Source organism: Aulonocara sp. 'chitande type north' Nkhata Bay, linkage group LG6, assembly GCF_057382095.1.
Source record: "Aulonocara sp. 'chitande type north' Nkhata Bay isolate Kocher_YH1m ecotype deep benthic linkage group LG6, A_spYH_male_GT1.1, whole genome shotgun sequence".
Lineage (NCBI taxonomy): Eukaryota > Metazoa > Chordata > Actinopteri > Cichliformes > Cichlidae > Aulonocara > Aulonocara sp. 'chitande type north' Nkhata Bay.
The window spans coordinates 19,788,237-19,808,265 of record NC_141349.1 but is presented as its reverse complement, the minus strand read 5'-3'; the positions used below and the strand labels follow the sequence as shown (position 1 = coordinate 19,808,265).

The window sequence follows — 20,029 nt, the reverse complement described above, 5'->3', positions numbered from 1 at the left end:
CTTATGTGGTAAGAGTTTTCATTTAGGATGCAATGTGATGCAATGTGCTACTTGACTGACTTAAGCAGCAGCTTTATATGTGGTTTAATAAAAGATAGTTTCTTAGTAAAAACTGGGTAACCTTTACAAATCAAAACAAAACAACTGTAATAAAAAATGTTAAAAACTATTCCAACAATTCCCATCTTCGCCACCAGCCAACAGTATTTCATGCTAGTCTGACTGGATTTGATTGTTTGGTTAACGTCATCATTTCGGGACCAAATCCAAGAATAACTGAGTTTGGATAATCGGTTTGTGTTGTAGACTTCCTTTGGTGTTATAAAACCATGAACAAACATTCTTCCTTACCATCTGATACCATCCCCCCACACTGTTTTGGTACTTTATATAGATATTACAAATGCATATACAACTCCATAGCTTTTAATTATTCTTAACAAATCCATGGTTGACATCCACTCTCCAACAAAGTGTACTACCACTCAGGAATTTAAACATGATAATAAAGAGAAACAAATGATCAGGGTACAGAACAGAAGTCCCATTCTTGTTGGGGGTTGTCTTTGTGGGGTTTACATATGGTCCATGTGCTGGATGCTTTTTATGTGATATCTAGATGATGAGAATAGCAAAGAATATACTGAAATCAAATAGAGAAAACTACCATACAGTAACCACAGCAAGCACAGCAAGAAATGCAGCAAAAGATTTTCCAAAGCTCTGCACGAAAGGCATTTCTATTAGTGTTAATCTTGTGACTTTTTACTGACTTAACTGCATAGCAGTAGACAGGCTACTACACTATAAAAACTCCACACAGACAGCAAGAGATTCTCTTAAGGACAATAACGATAAGTCAGACAGACTGCAGACGGGCTTAATATTATTTTTCTACGGCGCTTAAGATGTTGAAATTAATGACAATTTAATTATGACTAGCCTGAACAACTCTTGAGAGGGTTCATAATTGCATCTAAATGAAATGTGAAAATCAAAAATCGTTGGCACGGGGATTCGAAAAACTTTAATGGGTTGACAAAAATAAATGAGGAGATACATGGAGAGAAAGGGGTGAGGGCACAGCCTTAATCGGAGGAGCAACAGTTTGCTGACTTCCACCCCCATCAGCGAAGCGGATTAACCCCCGGACTCCCCCCTGCCGCCACACTAATCTGTCCACCAATCAGACGCCTCCGTTTCCCTTCCTGACACCTCTTAAGAAAATGACTTGCCGAGAATTGCTGCGCGTGGGCTCTGCTATCTCCCTGTTCTCTGCATGCTCATTTTGAAAGGTAATAAAAGTGGAAGACTAAATTGCGTTACTCAATCTGGCTGTATCTGTGGGGAGGGTATTGTTTTGACAGGCTGCAGATGTGCACCTGCAAACATGGCTGCAGTTCACTAGTTAATCACAGTAGAAACAGTAAGCAGCAATGACACCATGACAACAGGCGTGCGGCTGCTGGGGAGCTCGGGGAGGCTAAGGGGATCCAGGTACAGGAGAAAATGGATGTGTGGAACAAATGGATGTGTGTCTCCCAAGTTTCCTTTGAAAAAGGGGCTGTGAAGTTTTAACACAGCAGGAGTTGTGACCTTTTCAAGTCACACGCTTTTCCGTCTACATGTCTTTCATTTTCTCTCTGCAATGCTCTCTTTTCTAACCAGTGAGTGAGCTGACTTTCTGTGTTACCACTAAATTAGTCTCACGCAGCTCATATGACATCTTCTGATCATCTTTAAGATAAGATAAGAGATAAGATAGAACTTTATTAATCCCTCGGGTGGGTTCCTCTGGGAAATTCGATTTCCAAAAAAAGCACAGCAACGACCGAAGTTACAGTTACAGAATTGTTATATATGTATATATATATATATATATATATATATATATATATATATATATATATAGTTAGTCTACAAAGAACTGAGCAGGCTAACATTGTCAGACACCTCTCACTAGTCTCTGTCTGTCTAAAAACACTTTGGCGCATAGTAAATGTAAGCAGGGAAGATAAAATTCTTTAATCAAGAAAAAGGACACAGCATAGACTTCAAATGTTATTCATAGAGAAGTTACTCAAGGTTAAACAGATGCAGAGCATTAACAGACTTTTAGATGAAGACGTTACATGATGTTAATGTATTAAATGCATTATAATAGAGTCTTTCAGCCTTTCCTTCAAGGCCATTATAGAGTTCTTTCAAGAAGGGGAAATTAGAGGCATTTTTATTGCAACATTATCCAGCAATAAGTGGTGAAATTACAGGTGCTCAGGGTGTGACTCATACCTGGCCCGGTCAATGGGTTATTTTCTCTGTCGGTGCAAGAATGGTGCGCAGACTCACATACCAGTGGACACTGGAAAGAACAGAAGAAAAGACAAGATGAAAACTGGCAAACATGAGCATGAACAGTAAAGCATTTCTCTGATGTGCTTTCAGGCTTTGATCACAAACTGTCGCCTGTGACGGCAACCACATTTAAGTGCAGCCTGACACTGAGACTTGATGTGACATATACTCTAATTTGGTGGCAGCTCGAGTTTGAAAATCCTAATTTAGCTTTGACACACTGAGAGGTACTTTAGCGCCAAAGCTGTAGCCAGCAGGTAAAATTCCGGTAGTTTGATCCGTGTTCTGCTAGAGAACCATAAAGCTGCTCACATAAGCATAATTACATTAAAAAACCCATATCTATCTTTCTATCTATACATATACATCTATAAATATATACGGTTTCTTCAGCTGGTAAATTTCAAACTTTCAAAATTTCAAACTATCAACTGACATACAGTAAATTACCTGGTTTTACTTAGGAGAGATGGGAGACCACACAGCTTTAATCTCTCAATTACTGTGTCCTACTAGGCAAAAGATCCAATATCTTTTAATGTGGTTATTTCATTGCTTAATCATTACAACAGTAACCAACAAGAGACAAAAAATCCACTCTCATAAAACTTGCAGTATACTCTAATGTTCTGAATTAGTTTAGGTGCAATTTTCCAAAATGAAATTTCTCAAGCAAGCAAAAGACTTTGGAAGAAATTCAATTAAATTTAATTTTCATTTCAGTTGTATTCATATAGTGCCAAATCACAACAATAATCATCTCAAGGTGCTTCATATTGTGAAGTAAAGATCTACACTGATAGAAAGGAAACCCCAACAATCAGATGACCCTCCTATGAACAACCACTTGGTGACCGTGGGAGTAAAAAACCCTTTTAGCAGGAAGAAACATTGGACAGAACCAGGGTCAGCGAAGGGATAGATGTGACGAGCTGGGTGTGAGAGGGAAAAATATGGACAATCTGAAAATATAAAGCATGTGGAAGTGCCATAAACCTGCAGCTGTCTTTAAAGGCCAACAGAGGGCGACTCTGTTTCTGGCTGAGTGTTAAATATTTTCTGTTTTTTTCCTTTTAAAAACAAAATCTTGATAACTTATCTAAGGCTCCGTCCACACGTACCCGGGTATTTTTGAAAACTGAGATTCTTCTATGTGTTTTCCCCTTTCGTCCACATGTAAACGGCGTATTTACTAAAACTCATTTTTTGCACGCAGCGTCAAAGGTGTGCGCCTTTTTTGACGTCACACTGTGCGCCACGTTATTGTTTCGGTGAAATGCATTTCTACAATACTATTACTGTTAATTGTACTCTCTGCAGTGTTTAAATGCTTACATATATACACACAGTTACTGTCCCTCCACACATACAACTTGGTTCTGCTTCTATGCCCCATCTATGTTTACTATTTCCCACCGAGGCTTCTAGACTTCTGATTGGCCAACATTTCTACACGGTTAGGAATATATCGCCACCTGTTGCTTTGGCATGTTCCTAGCAGCATTTTCCTTCATTTTTGCGTTTACATGTGGACGGGATAAGTTTTTAAAACTAAAACGGAAAATCTCCGTTTTCAAAAATACCCGTGTACGTGTGGATGTAGCCTAAGTTACACACAATTATTAAAAATTTGTGTGATTTGTGAAAAAGTGGGTGTTCCCACTGTTACAACCTGGCTCAGAAGCTGCAACATGAAGTGGAGACTGACATCAGAATTAGTAGAAACACTGGTTTTATTTCACTGGTTGAAAATGACAGCCCAGAAAGCATTATGGTAAGTAGGATCTCCCCCAAGCCAACCTGAGGCCTTTATCTACACCTTTTCAGATTTAGACAATTAACAGTTAAGCCTCAGTAACACCCAGAGACTGCAGTGCTGCTACTGCAAGGTAAGAAGGCCAATTTTGACCTTGCACAATAACAGTGAAGGTCAAGGTCAAATGCTTAGCCAATCTAGGTACTCAAGTCCCCCAGGGGCTGGTATATTGTAGTGAAGTTTGAAGACGATCCATAAAACACTTTGGGTAATATCAAGTTTTTACAGATTTTCACACTGGGTGATGTTGACCTTGACCTGACTCTCACCAAAGTTACACCTGTTCAAGCTGTAATTGGTATCTACCATCACACAAAATTTAAAACTGATCTCTTGAAAACTGTGGACGCTAGACTGCTAACAAACAGACAAACAAATGGAACGGATTACGTACTCGTTACCTTTAGAGAAAAGATAAAATTGTAATGTAGTTATTATTAAATTCATATGTGCAATATCCCCACACTCACCATTTCCTCTTCAGACACTCGGCAACTTAGCACCGATTTAACTCCAATATTTAATTTGACGAAAATGTCAAAATGCAGAAGCACAAACCGCTGTCAGTCTAAAGAAAGAATTAATAAATATTCCACTAAAGTAAATTCCTTTCCTGTAGGTCCTCATCTTTAGTCTGTCACCCTCTTTTACCCAAATCTCTGTACAGGAAGACATCCTGTTCCATTTACAGAGACCAACAGCAGACATTTGGAGTTAAATGACTTTCGGTTTAATGACTTTCTGTTGGACCATTACAGCTGCTCTTCCATCAGTTGAAGAGGCAACAAACTGTGAATGTACTATTTCTAACTGTTTTGAACTGCAGGATGTCGCAAACCGCAGGTCCGATGCATAACAGCAATTCGACAAGGTGAACTAAGAAGCTACAAATCTCTTGTAGGGAAAAATCTGACAGACACTAAACAGGTACATTTCTAGTAGGGGTGGGCGATATAAACGATATATGATAGAAACGATATAAATTTGGCCACCGATAGAGATTTTGACTATACCGCTCTATCGCGATAGCGCATCGCGGTCGAAAGCATCGCAGTGGCTACAACCATTATCATCTGCAAATTATGCCGGGCGACAGTCATAGCAAAGAGATGAAGCACTTTTGAAATATGGGGAAAGCCAAAAACTGCGCTTCCTCCACTTCAGTACCATTGATTCATTAATGTTGAATTCTCTCGCAGCTGTACTGTTCCCATGTTGTTGCAGTATATTAATAACTAACCTCCTATTGTGGATGAATAATCTCAGTTGTTCTCCTGACTGAAGTCTGGCCCGTCTATAGCATCCTGCTATACGATTGCATTTGTCCCTAACCACCAGAATCCTTCACGTTAACTTTTATCAAGTGGAAAAAAACTTGGCGTTCATCCTCCAGCTTCACTGTGCTAATGTTATGCTAACATAGCTGTGTCGCTAGCAATCCCGTAGCAGAACATTATATACCAGGTAGTCCAACTTCAGTAACCCTGCAAACGCCACTGCTGTTTAGTTTTCTGTCTTCATTTATGTCGGAAGTGGTGGCAGAGCTGTACGTTTTAGTTAGTTTCAAAAATCTCTCAGTCAGAACATGGTATGTCATGTTTAGGTGGAAACTAGCGAGCTAACTTCCTGTTAACTTCTAACTCCGTTAAATTTAATAAATTCTGTTTTCATGGATGCATGGATGTAAAACTTAATTGTTACACCCGATAAAGCAGCAACGCTGATGATTTTATTAAAGATGAAAGAATTTAAACCGTTTTTAACTCTCAGTGTTCGTTTGACTTTGGGACCTGAAGAGACGGAGCTTTGGACCCAGATTACTCCGCGAAGCTCCTTACTACGGCAGCCGTAATGCTCTGACAATCCATCAAAACATTTTTTAACAGATTTCTGCACACCAAAATCGGTTCGAGGTCAGTAAGCACAACCAGAATTCATACATAAGGCACACTCGATTTTTGAGAAAATTAAAGGATTTTAAGTGTGCCTTATAGTGTGGAAAATACGTTAGACAGAAGAACACAATATATCGCGATATATATCATTACCACACGTGCTTCAAATTATATCGCGATATGGATTTTAGGCCATATCGCCCAGCCCTAATTTCTAGGACTTTTTGTGTTTCCTGTAAAATGTGATGGTCTGAATCCTTTTCATTTCTCATTTATTTAATTGGTGGTAGTTTGCACACTGAAGCAGCGGTGTTGTAATGGTGAGGTAATGAAGGTGAAAGGGAATGAGACATGGACATGGACATGGACCCCCACCTCCCCCAGTATATTAATTGATTAAAAAATAAAAAATTGACTGTCATTGACCCTGTAAGGTAATTACAGGATTGCATGATTTTAGTGCTAGACAAAAGTTATGTTTTAGCTAATATAAAACAAAGACGATACATTAGCTGCAACTCTGACTTTTGTGTTGGGTGAAATAACACTGAGTTAGGGTTAGAGCTTCTGCACTGGACTACTGTGGCCAACAGTTATTAAACCAGACGTTCTGAGTACCAAAGCCTACAGTGTAGTGGCACATCATTAACTTATTTCTTACATTTTTTATTCTTGAGGTTTTGGTCCTGAAAAGGTTGAAAGAAACTGATACAAACCCTGGGGCTTTAATGTAGCAGACCCTTAAAATGTATAAAATAGTCAAATTCACACAGAAAGGAGGTGAAGCTGTACTCTTAACTTTACACTCTGCTTTTCATAAAAACACACATGCACACCAGTTAAAATGATGTTTTTTTTGAATTATGCCTGGGTTTCTTCGTCAAAGCAACGTGAACCACTGACAACTAGCAATCTTTCATGCTCGCTGTATCCCAGCTCTGGCCTGTCTGATGAACCATCTAACACAGCCAGACAGCCAAATCTGTCCCCAGAAAAGGACTTTAATGACTGCTAGGGACGATCCATCACCTCTCCTAGCTCAGAAACTGATCCTGAATAAAACAGACATCAACCAACAGCAGCCACACAGAGTCACACACACTAACTCCAGAGTAAACTGTGTCCATTGGACAGAATGGGCAGATTTTACTGGGCAAGTTTCTCGTCTAATGATAAGTATTAACAATGAGCTAAGGGCCTCAGCTGCGAAAGGAGTCCCATTGTAACGGTAGGCAGCATCTGTTAGATGGCTCTTTGAAGGCTAAAATATGTAAAGAGATCAGATCAAAGGTGACTGGAGTATCTTTCTTGCTTCAGCTGATTATTTTTGCAGGGTCAGTGGGATATTCATGAGCAGCAACCACCTAAGCGATGACACGGACTGATCAAACACAGACTTACAAGCATGTGCAAATATGTAAATTAGGCAGCAGCACATGAACATGACTAAGGTACCTTGAACAAGGAGGGAATAAGAGAACTTCCCTACAAGAGAGTCCTGAGTCTAAAGTGAGCCTTCCCCTGGATTTGTCATAGCCCTTCCTTCTTTCCTTCCTTCATCTTCAACAACAGCAACGATACACACAAGGAAATATGCTGTGACAAGACAAATGCGCACACACACGCACACGCATAGGGCAACACATTCATCAAGGCGACATGGGCAGATTTTCAGTGACATGCTGGAGCCTAGCAGGGAACCTCCCTGCACCATTAACAGGGGTGGGCAGAACAGAAAGCCAGTCAGCCATGTAGAGGCCCTCGGTCAATTATATAAGACATGAATCACACGCATACACAAACACAACGTACAAAAAACACACAATTATCCACACAAACAGGAAATCAACAGCAGGCCTCTGTGCTGCTCTACAAAGCTGTTCCTATTTACGGATGAGAAATATCCCAAGAGCTTTGTTTTTTTTTTTTTTTTTTTTTTTTTTAACTGATTTCCCTGAGATCTACAGCATGAATTCACCTGACAAATCACGGCCTCTTAGGAATGTGCAGAGAAATGCAGAAATCAAATCAGGAGTGCATATGCACAACTCTACTTTCGGTCTGGTGGCGCCTCAAAAACTCAGACTCTGAAGGAGAATACTCCTTCTTCCTCTTTTAACTTCCTGATGATGACGTTGTGTGATCTCAGAGCCCAGTTAAGAGTAGAGAAGAATGCATAACGGTTTGACACAAATAGATTTGTGAGTGTATGTGTGTCAATATCATTCTTTTAAAACCCTTTCGGTATCAACATATAGGCATTCAGACATTAAACGTACTCACATCCTGTAAATCCCTATTAGGTTTTACTGAAGTTTATTTAATCTCATTGGAGGACTTGTGCAGTGCCTGTCTAATCCTAGTATTAGCACGAGGCGTCTGGCACATGGAGACTCCCGCTCCTGCTTCGTCTAGTCAGCCCGCTAACCTTACCTTCTGTGACGGTATGTCTGTGGTGATCTGGTCCACATCAACCTCCTCCATCTCCCCCATCTTCAGACGACTCACCACCACTGTTCCTGCTGTGCACACACCATCAGATGACCTAAAGCAAGACATGAAGAGAGAGAGAGAGAAAAAGATACATTCACTTTTGGCCTCTTCATTCAAGCTGTTAAATAAAAGTCTCATCTGTTAAATGATATTTTCCTCTAGCTACTGCCCCTCTACGGGCCTCAGAAATATTCATCTTCATGTCAGCCCCCCCTGACTCGGCAAACCTAATAAGCTTATTTCCAGCCTTGCACAGGTTGTGAAATTATAAAGCTTTGAGTAAAAAGTGGAATCAGGACATGGACGCTTGCACTGCGGCGATTCCTTTTCCTGACAGATTTTGCCCAGGAGTTTTGCATGCAGAATAAAATCCCAGCGCGCTTCAGCAGGAAGCTGATGGGGGTGAAGGAAAGAACGTTTCATCTAACTGTTCAAATAGTGGTTTATTAAACCAGGCTATGTGCCCCGACAGATATGAAAATTGATACTAGAGTTTTCATATCGGAGAGACCTGACTAATCACTTTCCCAATCATGGGGCCATGATTAAGGAGCTGATAGAAAATCTATAGTATTGGCAGGAAGACAGACGCTCTCAAATGAAGAAAAATGGTTCCCGGGTATAGCGGGAGCGAGTCTGATCACCTTAACAGACCCATCCCTAATGTGCTCAGTTCCACTCCAGCTGGAGAAAATATTGGATGTTGTGCATCAGCCACTGGTCTGGGGAGACAGGAGGATGGATGACACACCCCTGCCCGAGGAGAAGAAAATGCAAGGATGGTGATGGAAGCAAAAAGGATGCTTTCGAGGCCAATCAATCTTGGGCAGACACAAAAGAAGAAAATCTAAAGGCACCCGTGAGAAAAAGGTAAGAAAGGAGATGCGGGAAGCAATGTGAGTGAAAACTGGAGAAGAGGACGGGGATCGAGAGGTTGGAGAGTGAAGGGAAAGTGTCTGTGGAGTGGGACCCTGGGAGCTTCAGTTAGCACTTAATGTCTTACAGTAGTCTCCAAGCAGAGAAAATAACATTGGCCGGTTTATAAATCCAATCATTGTCCCTTGCCAGACACCTGTCTCAGTGTTTACTCCTCTGCTCATCTTCTTGTTTCTTCCCCATTTTTTAGCGTGCCGCCTCCCGTTCCTGCGCAACAGAGGACCCAAGCACGGGAAAAGAAAGTCACCCTGACTTTGAACAAACATTATGTGCTGAGAGCGGCCCACACATAATCGAGGAAATGGAGATTAACACACATCGTGTTCTGTGATAGTCCTCCCAAGGCAAACCTTAGGGGTTACAGTGGTCCCCTACTCTTTAGATTACTGCGCCGCAATCCACTAATGAAACTCCCCATTTAGGTGGACAAGAGACTCAGTTAGAATTGCTTTAACGTAATTAACTTACAGTATGCCTTTGAGAGATATATTAGGATTTTTTTTGTTTGTTTTGATTTGCAGCCAAACATAAACTCAGCACCTACTCAAATACAAATTTCTTTTATATTACTGCTGTCTGTGAGGAAAAGGACTCTTCTGCAGCCTATTTAAAAGGGCTGGGATGATTCGATTTAGCTCAATCACTGCAGAGCCAATTCTCTGTTCCATTAAAAAACAAGCACGGAAGAGGTTAGAGACTTCTGACAGGATGCCTGGTCTTCAGAGGCACCCCTTTATTTTAACTTAAGCCATTTAGCACGAGCATGAAGTGACCTCCGATTAACTTAGAAGGTTTTGATGAGCGCTGTTGTTGAAAAAGAAGACATTGTTTGGAGAAAAAAAAAGACCCTTCCCCCTCCACTCCCACATTCCCTCCTCTTCTCCCTCCTCGTCACTTTCCGTCTGTTGGAGCTGGCATGGAAACAAATCTGCAGATTGTTCTTTGCCTGTGAGCCCATCTTTTTCTTTTTTTAATCTAATTGGCCCAGGATCTCTTTTATGACAACACTTAATCAGATGGCTTTGTTCAAGTGACAAAAATAATGTGCTTAAAATGTCTGCTGTGAATCTGGCACAATTTGAGAAATAATTAGTTATCAGGGAAGTGCCTTACATTTAACAGTTATTTTCTTTTGAAAGGCTTTCTTGTAGTTTACGGATACATTTCCCAGCGTGGGAGCATGCAATGCAATTTGTTTCAAATGGCCAGTTTGCACTAATAAGCTCTAAATGTACGAGCTATATGTCTTAAGTACACACTGTATACACTGCACAGTGCAAATGATAATACTTTCAATTATCTGTACAAGACGGGAGGCTTCGGCTGAGCATCATATCTTAATTTTGCTTCTTGTACAGTTTTTATCTACTAATGACACAATATCTTTTCCACTAATGATGCCCCCCCAAAAACTTTTTTCCTTTTTCTGTTAGGCTGTAACATTTTAAAGTTAAGCTGCTTCATCAGGCTTACCTCACTGTGAACTTACAAAAGGTTGTGTACACATTTTTTAACGGCATATTCATCCAGGGTCGCAGGAAGCTGAGTACACACAAAGAAATCATCTATTTGCTCCACACAGCCTCTTTAGAAACACCAGTTTTGCAGTTGACATGCTTGTCTTTGGACTGAACATGTAAAAGCCCGACCTCGATTATTATTTACCTTCAGGTGAAAACAAACTAAACTTCATTTGGCATGGCTCTTCAAAGTATGAAACACAGTAACATGACTGCTGATGGTTCACATACCTATTAAAACTCTTTAAAAAAAGAGATGTGTGTATTCAGTTAAATGAGCAAAAGGCAACGACCTGAGCAATGTTGCTGACTTGATGTTTCTGTACATAGGATCTGTGACACAACTGTGTTTTCAAACCACCACATTTAGCAACCAAGAAAACTAATTTTCCCACTTTGATTGGTTTGAGCAAGTCTATCCAGCCCAGTGGTTTAGCTGGATTTATGGGTGCGTTGCAATGTAGCAGCGACCTCAGTATCATTATGAGTTACATGTTTTCCACAGTAATATTATTACTGTCATTATTTTTCTACTGTTATTGGAAATACTATCATTACTACTGTTATTTTTTGCTTCTTTGGTGCTTTGATGATAGATGGCAATGGTTGCTTTTTTTTGTTTGTTTGGTGAAACGAGCAGTTATACTCTGCTATAATAGGCTTGCACTGCAACGCAGAGCCCGGTGTACAGTCTGGAGACACACTACCTCATTTACACTGATTGTTTTGTCTTTGTCTATAGATGCGGCATCATAATAGTTTTTACTCAACCTGTCATCACTCTGAAAATAAGCGAATGGTCAAAGATCATGAAGTCTACAAGTTTAGATAACTTGGGTTAAATGGATGAACGCAGGTGCAAAATTGACCAAACAAAAATCCTGTTTCCGCTCTCTTGTGGACCAAAAAAAAGGAAAGAGGTTTGTAGAGCAAAGTCAAGAAAAGGACAATAACGCTAAATTCAACAGCCCGTGGGTGGGGAAAGTTCATCAAAACACTTCAAAGCAGCAAAGCGTCAGTTTTTCTCAGGCTTTCTCTCTGTGGGATGCCACAAGGAGGGAAACACCTGATAGCCACAGAAAAGAAGCAAAAACACTCATGGCTTTTACTCTTGCAAGGGGTTTTGCTTTAACAGTGAGAAACTAAATTACCCACCAGAACGCGCAAATAACTATTTGTGTTTTGCCAAAAGAAGACATTTTTAAGAGCTCTTGAGGACACCTTAAAGCTGAATGTTAATAGAAGTAGTCAGAAAAATACAAAAAGGATCCTACAACAGCAACAAATGTGCTACAGCCTTGTTGTGAAGGAATGGAAGTGTGGATGGGATTCTTGACCTATATAAAGCTGGACCGGTGGCTAAATATAGCCCTGGCTAGTTTTTACTAAGGACAGATGTTAGGACATGAGACAGTAATAATGGAGAATGCCAGCTTTAGAAGTCATAGTTCTAATGCTGATTTTTTTTTTTCCATTAGGGATAAATGACACAATCATGTGATTCGGAGTAATTGGGCATTTTGTAACTGGGGAACTGACTCAATCAATAAGACTCTACTGCAGGCATTGTTCATAGAGCTGGACAGAATCACCAGGGGACACTTACACTGAGCACACTCTCTCTGGCATGTCTGGACCACTTGAAATTTATTCCCTGAGAAAAAAAAACTGCCCTGGTTTTCACTTGATGAAGGAGACTTACACCATGCGCAATATATTCAGTCTGAATGAAAAATTAATGTAAAACACCCTCTGTGTCCATTGTAAAAATTCAGTTCTGTGTTAGAATTAAGGATATTTTAACGGCTCTCGGGCTCAGGATGTTTTTTTAAACTTGAAAGGCGAAGCAGGCAAACATTTATTGAAAACAAGCCGATTAACTGGAATACATCAATGAGATCAAACTGTAAAATTCTGAAGTAGAAAACTAATCTGTTTGTCGGATGCAATACATCTGTAGTAAGCAGAACAGGAGCTACGTCAGCGGAAGATTGATACTTGCAGACAATTTGTGAGTTTTAACACATCCTATTTGTTCCAGTTCTCACACACACACACACACACACACACGCACACACACACACACACACACACACACACAACTATTCTTGCATGATGAGAACTGTCTTCACACTACATTTACTTTATGTTAGTGCTTAACTGCTGTCAGAAACCATCTGGGATAAGCTATTTTTACAGAAGAAGCAAGGTGGGGAAAAATATCCAGAATGGATGCCATTTCTTCAGCCAGTCACATCAATCCAGACTCCGGCTGACAAGTAGGCACTTAATGACTGTTGTGGGACAATTGCTATACGTTTAACTGAATTTGAACAACTTTAGCTGCAAGCGATTTGATAGGAAAGCGTTTATCAGAAAAGCACAGGAAACTCAATGATTAATTCATGGGCCAGTGTAGTATTTAGTAAATATCTACAGCTCTGTTTCTAAAGAAACCTTAGAGCAGATCAAATTATGGTCATTTCCCTACAGTAAAGGCTTATAGGGACGCTTCAGTGTAAACTAGTTAAACTATTAAGCGTACAAAGTACTATTGCCACCAGCCGAGGCATTATCTCAACAGAATTTAACACCCTAAAGCACATCTGCTGTCTGGAAGTTTATGTGAGAACACATCAAGAAACTGACAGACTTGGGGTGATGTAATTTTTATTTTTTAGAAAGACACCAAATGGTCGCAAATCACACTTAGCACCGAGTTCCTTCTTCAGCCAGACAATTTGCTGCATCATTCTGCTACTGCCGCCTGAAAACGGTGGACTGCTCCCTCTGGGTAGAGGATGAGACGATGCCCCGAGCGAAGGAATTTAAGTATCTTGGCATTTTGTTCATGAGTTGCAGCATAATGAAGCTTCAGATGGACGGGCGGATCGATGCAGCAACAGCGGCAGTAACGCGGGTGTTCTGGATCGTTTTGGTGAAAAAGAGTTAAGTCAGAAGGTGAAGTTTTTCATTTGCCAGTCAATCGATGTTCCAGCTGTGACAACCCCCCACCTTTTTCTCTCAACTCTGATTTCCGCTGGATGTGTTTCAGGTACCTGGTGGGCAGGGCAGAGATTGTCAGTACCAAATGGGAAGACCTGAGGCAGATGTTCCCAGACTATAAAGCTGTTGCTGACACTTCACTAGGTCTCCTGCCTGGCTGCTGTGTCATGACCTCCGAGCTTCTCTTCATGGTTCCTTCATGTTGTTTTTCTTTGCTTTAAAACACTCATCCACCTCCACCCTCATGCACATTTTGCACCGACAAGTCCACTGTTTTCAACACTACCACTGTTGCTTCGTCTTCTTACTATTATTACTAAATTACTTCAGTTTGCTGCCAAAACTAGTGAATTCTAGGTAGTAAATGACTGAATAAGGCACCTGAAAATAGTTTCCTTGGGCTCAAGGTGAGGAGCTCAGACATCATGGGGGTTCAGAGTTGCTGCTCCTTTGCGTCAAAAATAGCCAGCTGAGATGGTTCAAGCATCAGGACTTCTCCTGGGTGCCTTCCTCTGGAGGTTTTCTGGGCATGCCCAGCTTGGAGGACACCCTGGAATAGACCCTTCTTAGCCTCCCACCACCACCCCCAACTACAGATAAACAGATGGATGGATTCCCCTCCTCTCCTTCCCTTTATTTTCTGTTTCTCTTCACAGACACTAGATAGATTTAGCAAGTAGTTTCCAAAGTACATTCTCTCTTTGCGGCTTCATGGGCAACAGAGCCGCAGCAGAGGGACAGCAACACAAGGGAGGAATTTTGCACCCTTTTTGAGGACACTCAATTTTCCTCATTCAGACTTCTAAAGATTTCTTATAATGCATTTTGAACAAGGAAAGTGGATTTTGTCCCTCGACACTGAAATTGTTCGAAGGAGACCGCGAGCACGAAACACCAATAATTCTTCCAACGCGCTTTTGCAAATCCTTATGTTTATAGAAAAAAACTAATCTATCCTTAAGTAGAAATGAGTTTTTATGTGCCAAACAATAAAAATGGAATTTAAGACCAGATATGAACAGGAAGGAGCAATCACTGAGTGTCAATCACAGGCAGAAATATTGTATTTGCTTATTTCCTCACCTCACCCAACAAACAGAAGCACACATATCCATTATGTGCTGCCTGCTTTCAACTCTATTTTGCGTCTACTACGAGCATGTTGTCACAATTAAGACGTGAACGTTCTTATAAACAGTTCCAGTCAGTCAGCTGTGTGTCTGGCATGTATTTGATGTTAAGTCACAGAAAAGCTAAACGCAGATCAATGACAATTTGGTAGAGAGGACGGTTGAGTGGAAGTGGGCAGGTAGTGCAGTGCCCTGTATGCTCAGATGACCTTCATAGCCACTTATTCAGTAAGTGGAGCACCATCAGCTCATAAGTGGTAAGAGGTCAAACCCAGCTATCACGCTACATTTGCAAAGCGCAATAAACAGCAAGTGTTGAATTGTGACAAATGGATCTAAAAAAATCTCATAGTCACATTTCGAATGTAATGACATATTCACTTCTTTTTCAACAAAGTGATATAAACCTGGGGGAAAACAGACTCCTTTGATCTCAAATAAAAAGAAGCTGACCAACAGTATTGAGAGGATACGCACACAATCAACTGGAGGACAGAGGACAATGGATAGAGGTGTTAATGTTTGTGTGATTTGAGTGTTATTAAGCTTGTTTCCTTAGGTGTTCTGTTAAATAAGAGTAGAGAGGTCTTTAGCTTAGCATACAGGCTAGTACAGCAACCTCAGCTCTGTCCAAATGCAACAAATGTTTGAACAGTGCCTCTAAAACTCTGTAAGTAACATGCTATTTCTTGGTTGTGTGAAACCATCATGATGTGGTTGTGTGCTGGATTGAGTCAAGGACTGGGCGGGACAACTTCTTGGAGTCACTGTATGATGACTTCAGGAGTCTCGCTGCTGGCTGTAGCTTTATATTAACTTTGAAGAAAGTGTAATTCTCTGGAGTTAAGGAGCTCAAACTATCAATCTGTCCCTGCAAATGACCTAAAATTTTCTTGACACAGCAGCCTTGTTGACCCATAAGCATGTCTCCATCGTGGAAAGGTTGGTGCTGTTTTGTAACTTTCCTCATTGTGCATGAAACATAAAATCAAATCGAAAACTACAAAAAAAGGTCCAAAATTTTTAACAGAGACAAACTGTAAGTGCCAAAAAATCAGAGCAAAGGATTTTATTTATTCTTCACATTTTAAACAACTTAATCAGTTCACAAAAAGTGATGTCCATGCTGGTTTGATTATTCATTTCATTAGTTTTGATAAATGTGCTACTGTGCAGAAGCACAACTTATCATCGTCTCACATCTAGTACAGAAAGCCAAACAAATGATTTGTTTAAGGCCAGCGCTAAACATACTGATAACGGGTGCTGATGGCACTGGGGAGATTTGATATTATTTGACAACACGGGCTAATATTAGTTCAAGCAATACACTTGACACTGTAGGACATCAGCGGCAGGGACATTCTGATAAATACAATAACAGCATAATGGGAAGCGATTTCCATATCTTCTAAAGCACTCGGCTGACGCTCAACATTTCTGTCATGGTCCTGGGCCATGTTGGCCCAGTGTTCTTAGTTTTCTTGTATGTTTGTATTTTGTTCCTTATTTAGGCCATGTTTTCTGAGTTGCCCTGTTGTGTTGTTCCCTAAGTGTTTTCCCTTCATGGCTTTTACCCCCTGTGTGCCCCTCTGTGTATCTGTGAGCCCTCGTCTCTCCTTATGTTTTATTCCATGTTTCCCCTGCCCATTATGTCCAAGTTCTCCCCGTGCTCTCTCTTCCCCCTGTGTGCCCTGTGTATTTATGAGCCCTCGTCTCCCTTTGTGGTTGTTTCATGTTTCCCCAGCCCGTTATGTCTGTGTTTTTCCCCGTGCTCTCTCTCCTCCTGTCTGAACCTCTGTGCACTTCCTGTTTACTTTGTGACTCTCACGCCCGTACATGTCATGTTCAGTTCACCCCGCCCTGTCTCGTTATGATTATCAGTGTCACCTGTGTTCCCACTTTCCTCGTTTACCCTCTGTGTATTTCTGTCTGCGTCTCCCTCTGTTCGGCGTGACGTCGTCCCTCATGCTGTGTGTGGATCTCCCTGTGTGTTCTTAGTTTATGGTTTCCCAGTTTAGTCTAGTTTGTATGTTTGTTCTCCCAGCAAATAAAGCTGTGTTTTGAGTTCACCTCCCCGAGTCTGAGTCCTGCATTTTGGGTCCAACTCCTGCCTGCCGCACAGCGATTCCTGACAGTTTCACCTTTTCGTTCACTCAAAAGTCAGCATAAAACCAACAGAATCATCTTGAACACGTGAGAACGCCAGACTCACGAAGACGAAAGTGCCAGATGGGCCTTCTTACTTCACCTTCAAGGTGTCAGGATGGATGCTGACCAGATAAGAAACTAAACCTCCCAAACACAGCGAAAGGCCCTGCTTTGACATGGTAATCAATTTAACAGCCCAGACATGGAAGCTCTTAATGACCCTTTAGATCAAAGAAAGACCGGACAAAGAAGAGAAGAAATGCTCTTCCTCTTCCTTGGGACAAAGACCGATATTTCATTCAGAAAAGGCTAAAATCAATTTCACTCCTGAGCAGATTTAAAACTAAAAATGATCTTCAGTCTTATTTTTTTTTAAATTTCCCCTCATAACTAACTAACTTTTAATAAATACTTTATTATTCATTGTTATAATTTTAAACAATTGGTTTGTAGCTGGAATAGACTTCACCCTCCCCGCAACCCTGAATTGTATACGTGGAAGAGAATGGATGGATGCATATATGTATATTAGAGGCATTCTTTTTCATGCTTTCATATTCAAATTAACAAGCAATACTTAATAACCATAAAAATATGTCATTTTTGGAATCAGTTGAACCCAAACATCAAGAATTTAAACTGATGCTCAGTAGGACTGTGTTTCCATGTGTCAGGCAGCAGGAGACTGAACATGTCAGATGCATTATCTGACTGGAAACACTCACACATGGACTCAGTCGGACATTCTGATATTACACAGACTTTGTACTGGAGAGCAGACGGGTTAAAGTCTTTTTAGTGTCCAGTCTGACGGATTTGGACATCTCACATCCTGACAACACGCATTTGATCTCTTTTCTACTATCCTATTTTCATCGGCTGAGTGATTTGGAAACAGTCTTTTAAGACATATGTCTTCAAGGAGCCAAATGGCACTTGCAAAACAGCACCGGTAGCTTGATAAATAGATTATGCAAGTCATTTGATCAATACATCTGCTGTTTGTGACCTTGGTGACACTTTTAAAGGCATCAAAGCTCCGGGCATCAACATTAGACAGCGGTAACGCCAGAAATGCATGCATACAAATTGTGCACAGAGAGACAAGGAGAAACGGCAAAAGAGCAATCCCTCGCTCTGCTTGGCACAGAATTGGTTCTTTCTACATCATTACCAAACCGTTAACTGGAAATCTGAAACAGGTTTACGCCAGTGTGCTCCATGTCAGGGTCCTGGGAACCCTACTAGAAGTAAGCCATAAGGACTATACTATTGATATAACAGCCTCAGGGAAGAGGAGCAACAACAAGCCTTATATAGCTTTGAATGAGGGGTTGAAGGGGATGCTGTATGCAAACAGCACTGTGCATGTGTGTGTTAGAGAGGAGGGAGGATCGTGAGTGCGTGTAAGCTACAGGAAAGCAGATGGAGTGTAAGAGATACTGTTGCTTGAGGTGGTGCCAGTGGCATGTTGACACAGGTAGGCAGTAAATGATAGGTGTTTTGTGCTCCATTGACTCTTACTAGCAAGGGAATTGAATAGGGGACGTGGTAGGAAGGTCTTGGCTCTGCAGAGTGTTTAAGGTGGTAAAACAACGTAAATACACCTGCACACCCACACTTTTCTTCACACGGACACACACACACACACACACACACACACACACACACACACACACACACACACACACAGGATGACAGATGGGAACGGGTGAGTGAAGCACGCAGGGATGTAGGTTAAGGCACTCGAAAGACTCGTAATCCCTGGGGACTTTGCAGGGGTGAAGTTAAAGCAACAGAGGCAGAATGGAGACAATAGTGAAGCTGGGTTTGATTCTCAAGAGTGGTGCCCTGTGTTGGCATTTGTTCCATCAGCCTTTAGCGATGCTTCATCTTTGCAACTGGCATATGGTAAAGCAGAATAAACAGCAACAAGCTGCAGGGTTTTTGCTCTCTTCTGGCGTGTCTAACATCTCTTAGACTAGTTTGAAAAAGGTGCTTTAGACGAGGATGCAGTGGTGCCTCTCTCGGCACGGCAGTGATGATTGTGACTTTTGATTGCTCACTTCACAGCTCTGCTACAATCCCATGACACTCAAGAAAAACTTTTTTTATTTCATTTTGGATTTACTTAAAAAGTTATGTCAACGTGTTTTATACACCTGTGTTAGGAGTCATTTGTGTTATTTAAGGAAAATATTGTGTGGTTAACTCAGTGGCTTTTCATTGAGTTGTTTCAATATTTTAAGATAAACTGCAGTCAGTTTCTTAGGAGTGACTTTTTTAGTGCACAATATTTAGTTGAAATAACACAAATGACTAAAGTAAAACTTCCTTAGTAAATTATTTTAAACCAACAATGGTGAGATGTGACTTTTAGAGAAAAGCCACTCAGTCCAAATTATAACTTTTGATTAAACGATCTCAACTCAAATCTGAAAACCCACATCCCACAATTATTTTCATTATTAGGCATGATTGTTAAACACAAAAGTATGTGTCAAGAATTAACCTTCATGCGTTAGCTAGGCCAGAAGGTGCTCATGACTAAGCAAACCAGCTATGCCAACTTCATCTGCATATTGCGTGACTGGATTTAAATCTGGGAAAAGCTGAAGTGAACTTTAACACAGACTGTTTTTTACTAAACAACAGGTTTGGAGGTCAAGTATCTCTGTTATTTAGATTTGATGAGCTGTAGTAGTGTAATCATATTAAGCTGCTTCC

The 20,029-nt window shown here is 40.8% G+C and overlaps 1 protein-coding gene across 8 annotated transcripts in view; it reads right to left on the bottom strand.

Annotated features, from left to right (window-relative positions):
* inpp4b (inositol polyphosphate-4-phosphatase type II B) overlaps window positions 1–20,029 on the bottom strand; it is a 173,676-nt gene that overhangs the window by 68,095 nt on the left and 85,552 nt on the right. For all 8 annotated transcript variants that reach the window (XM_086295440.1, XM_086295439.1, XM_086295441.1 and 5 more), the window contains 2 exons: window positions 8,500–8,611; window positions 2,293–2,362 (listed from right to left, as the gene is read on the bottom strand). In XM_086295440.1, the coding sequence (XP_086151566.1) occupies window positions 2,293–2,362; window positions 8,500–8,611 (182 nt within the window). The remainder of the gene's footprint in view (window positions 1–2,292; window positions 2,363–8,499; window positions 8,612–20,029) is intronic.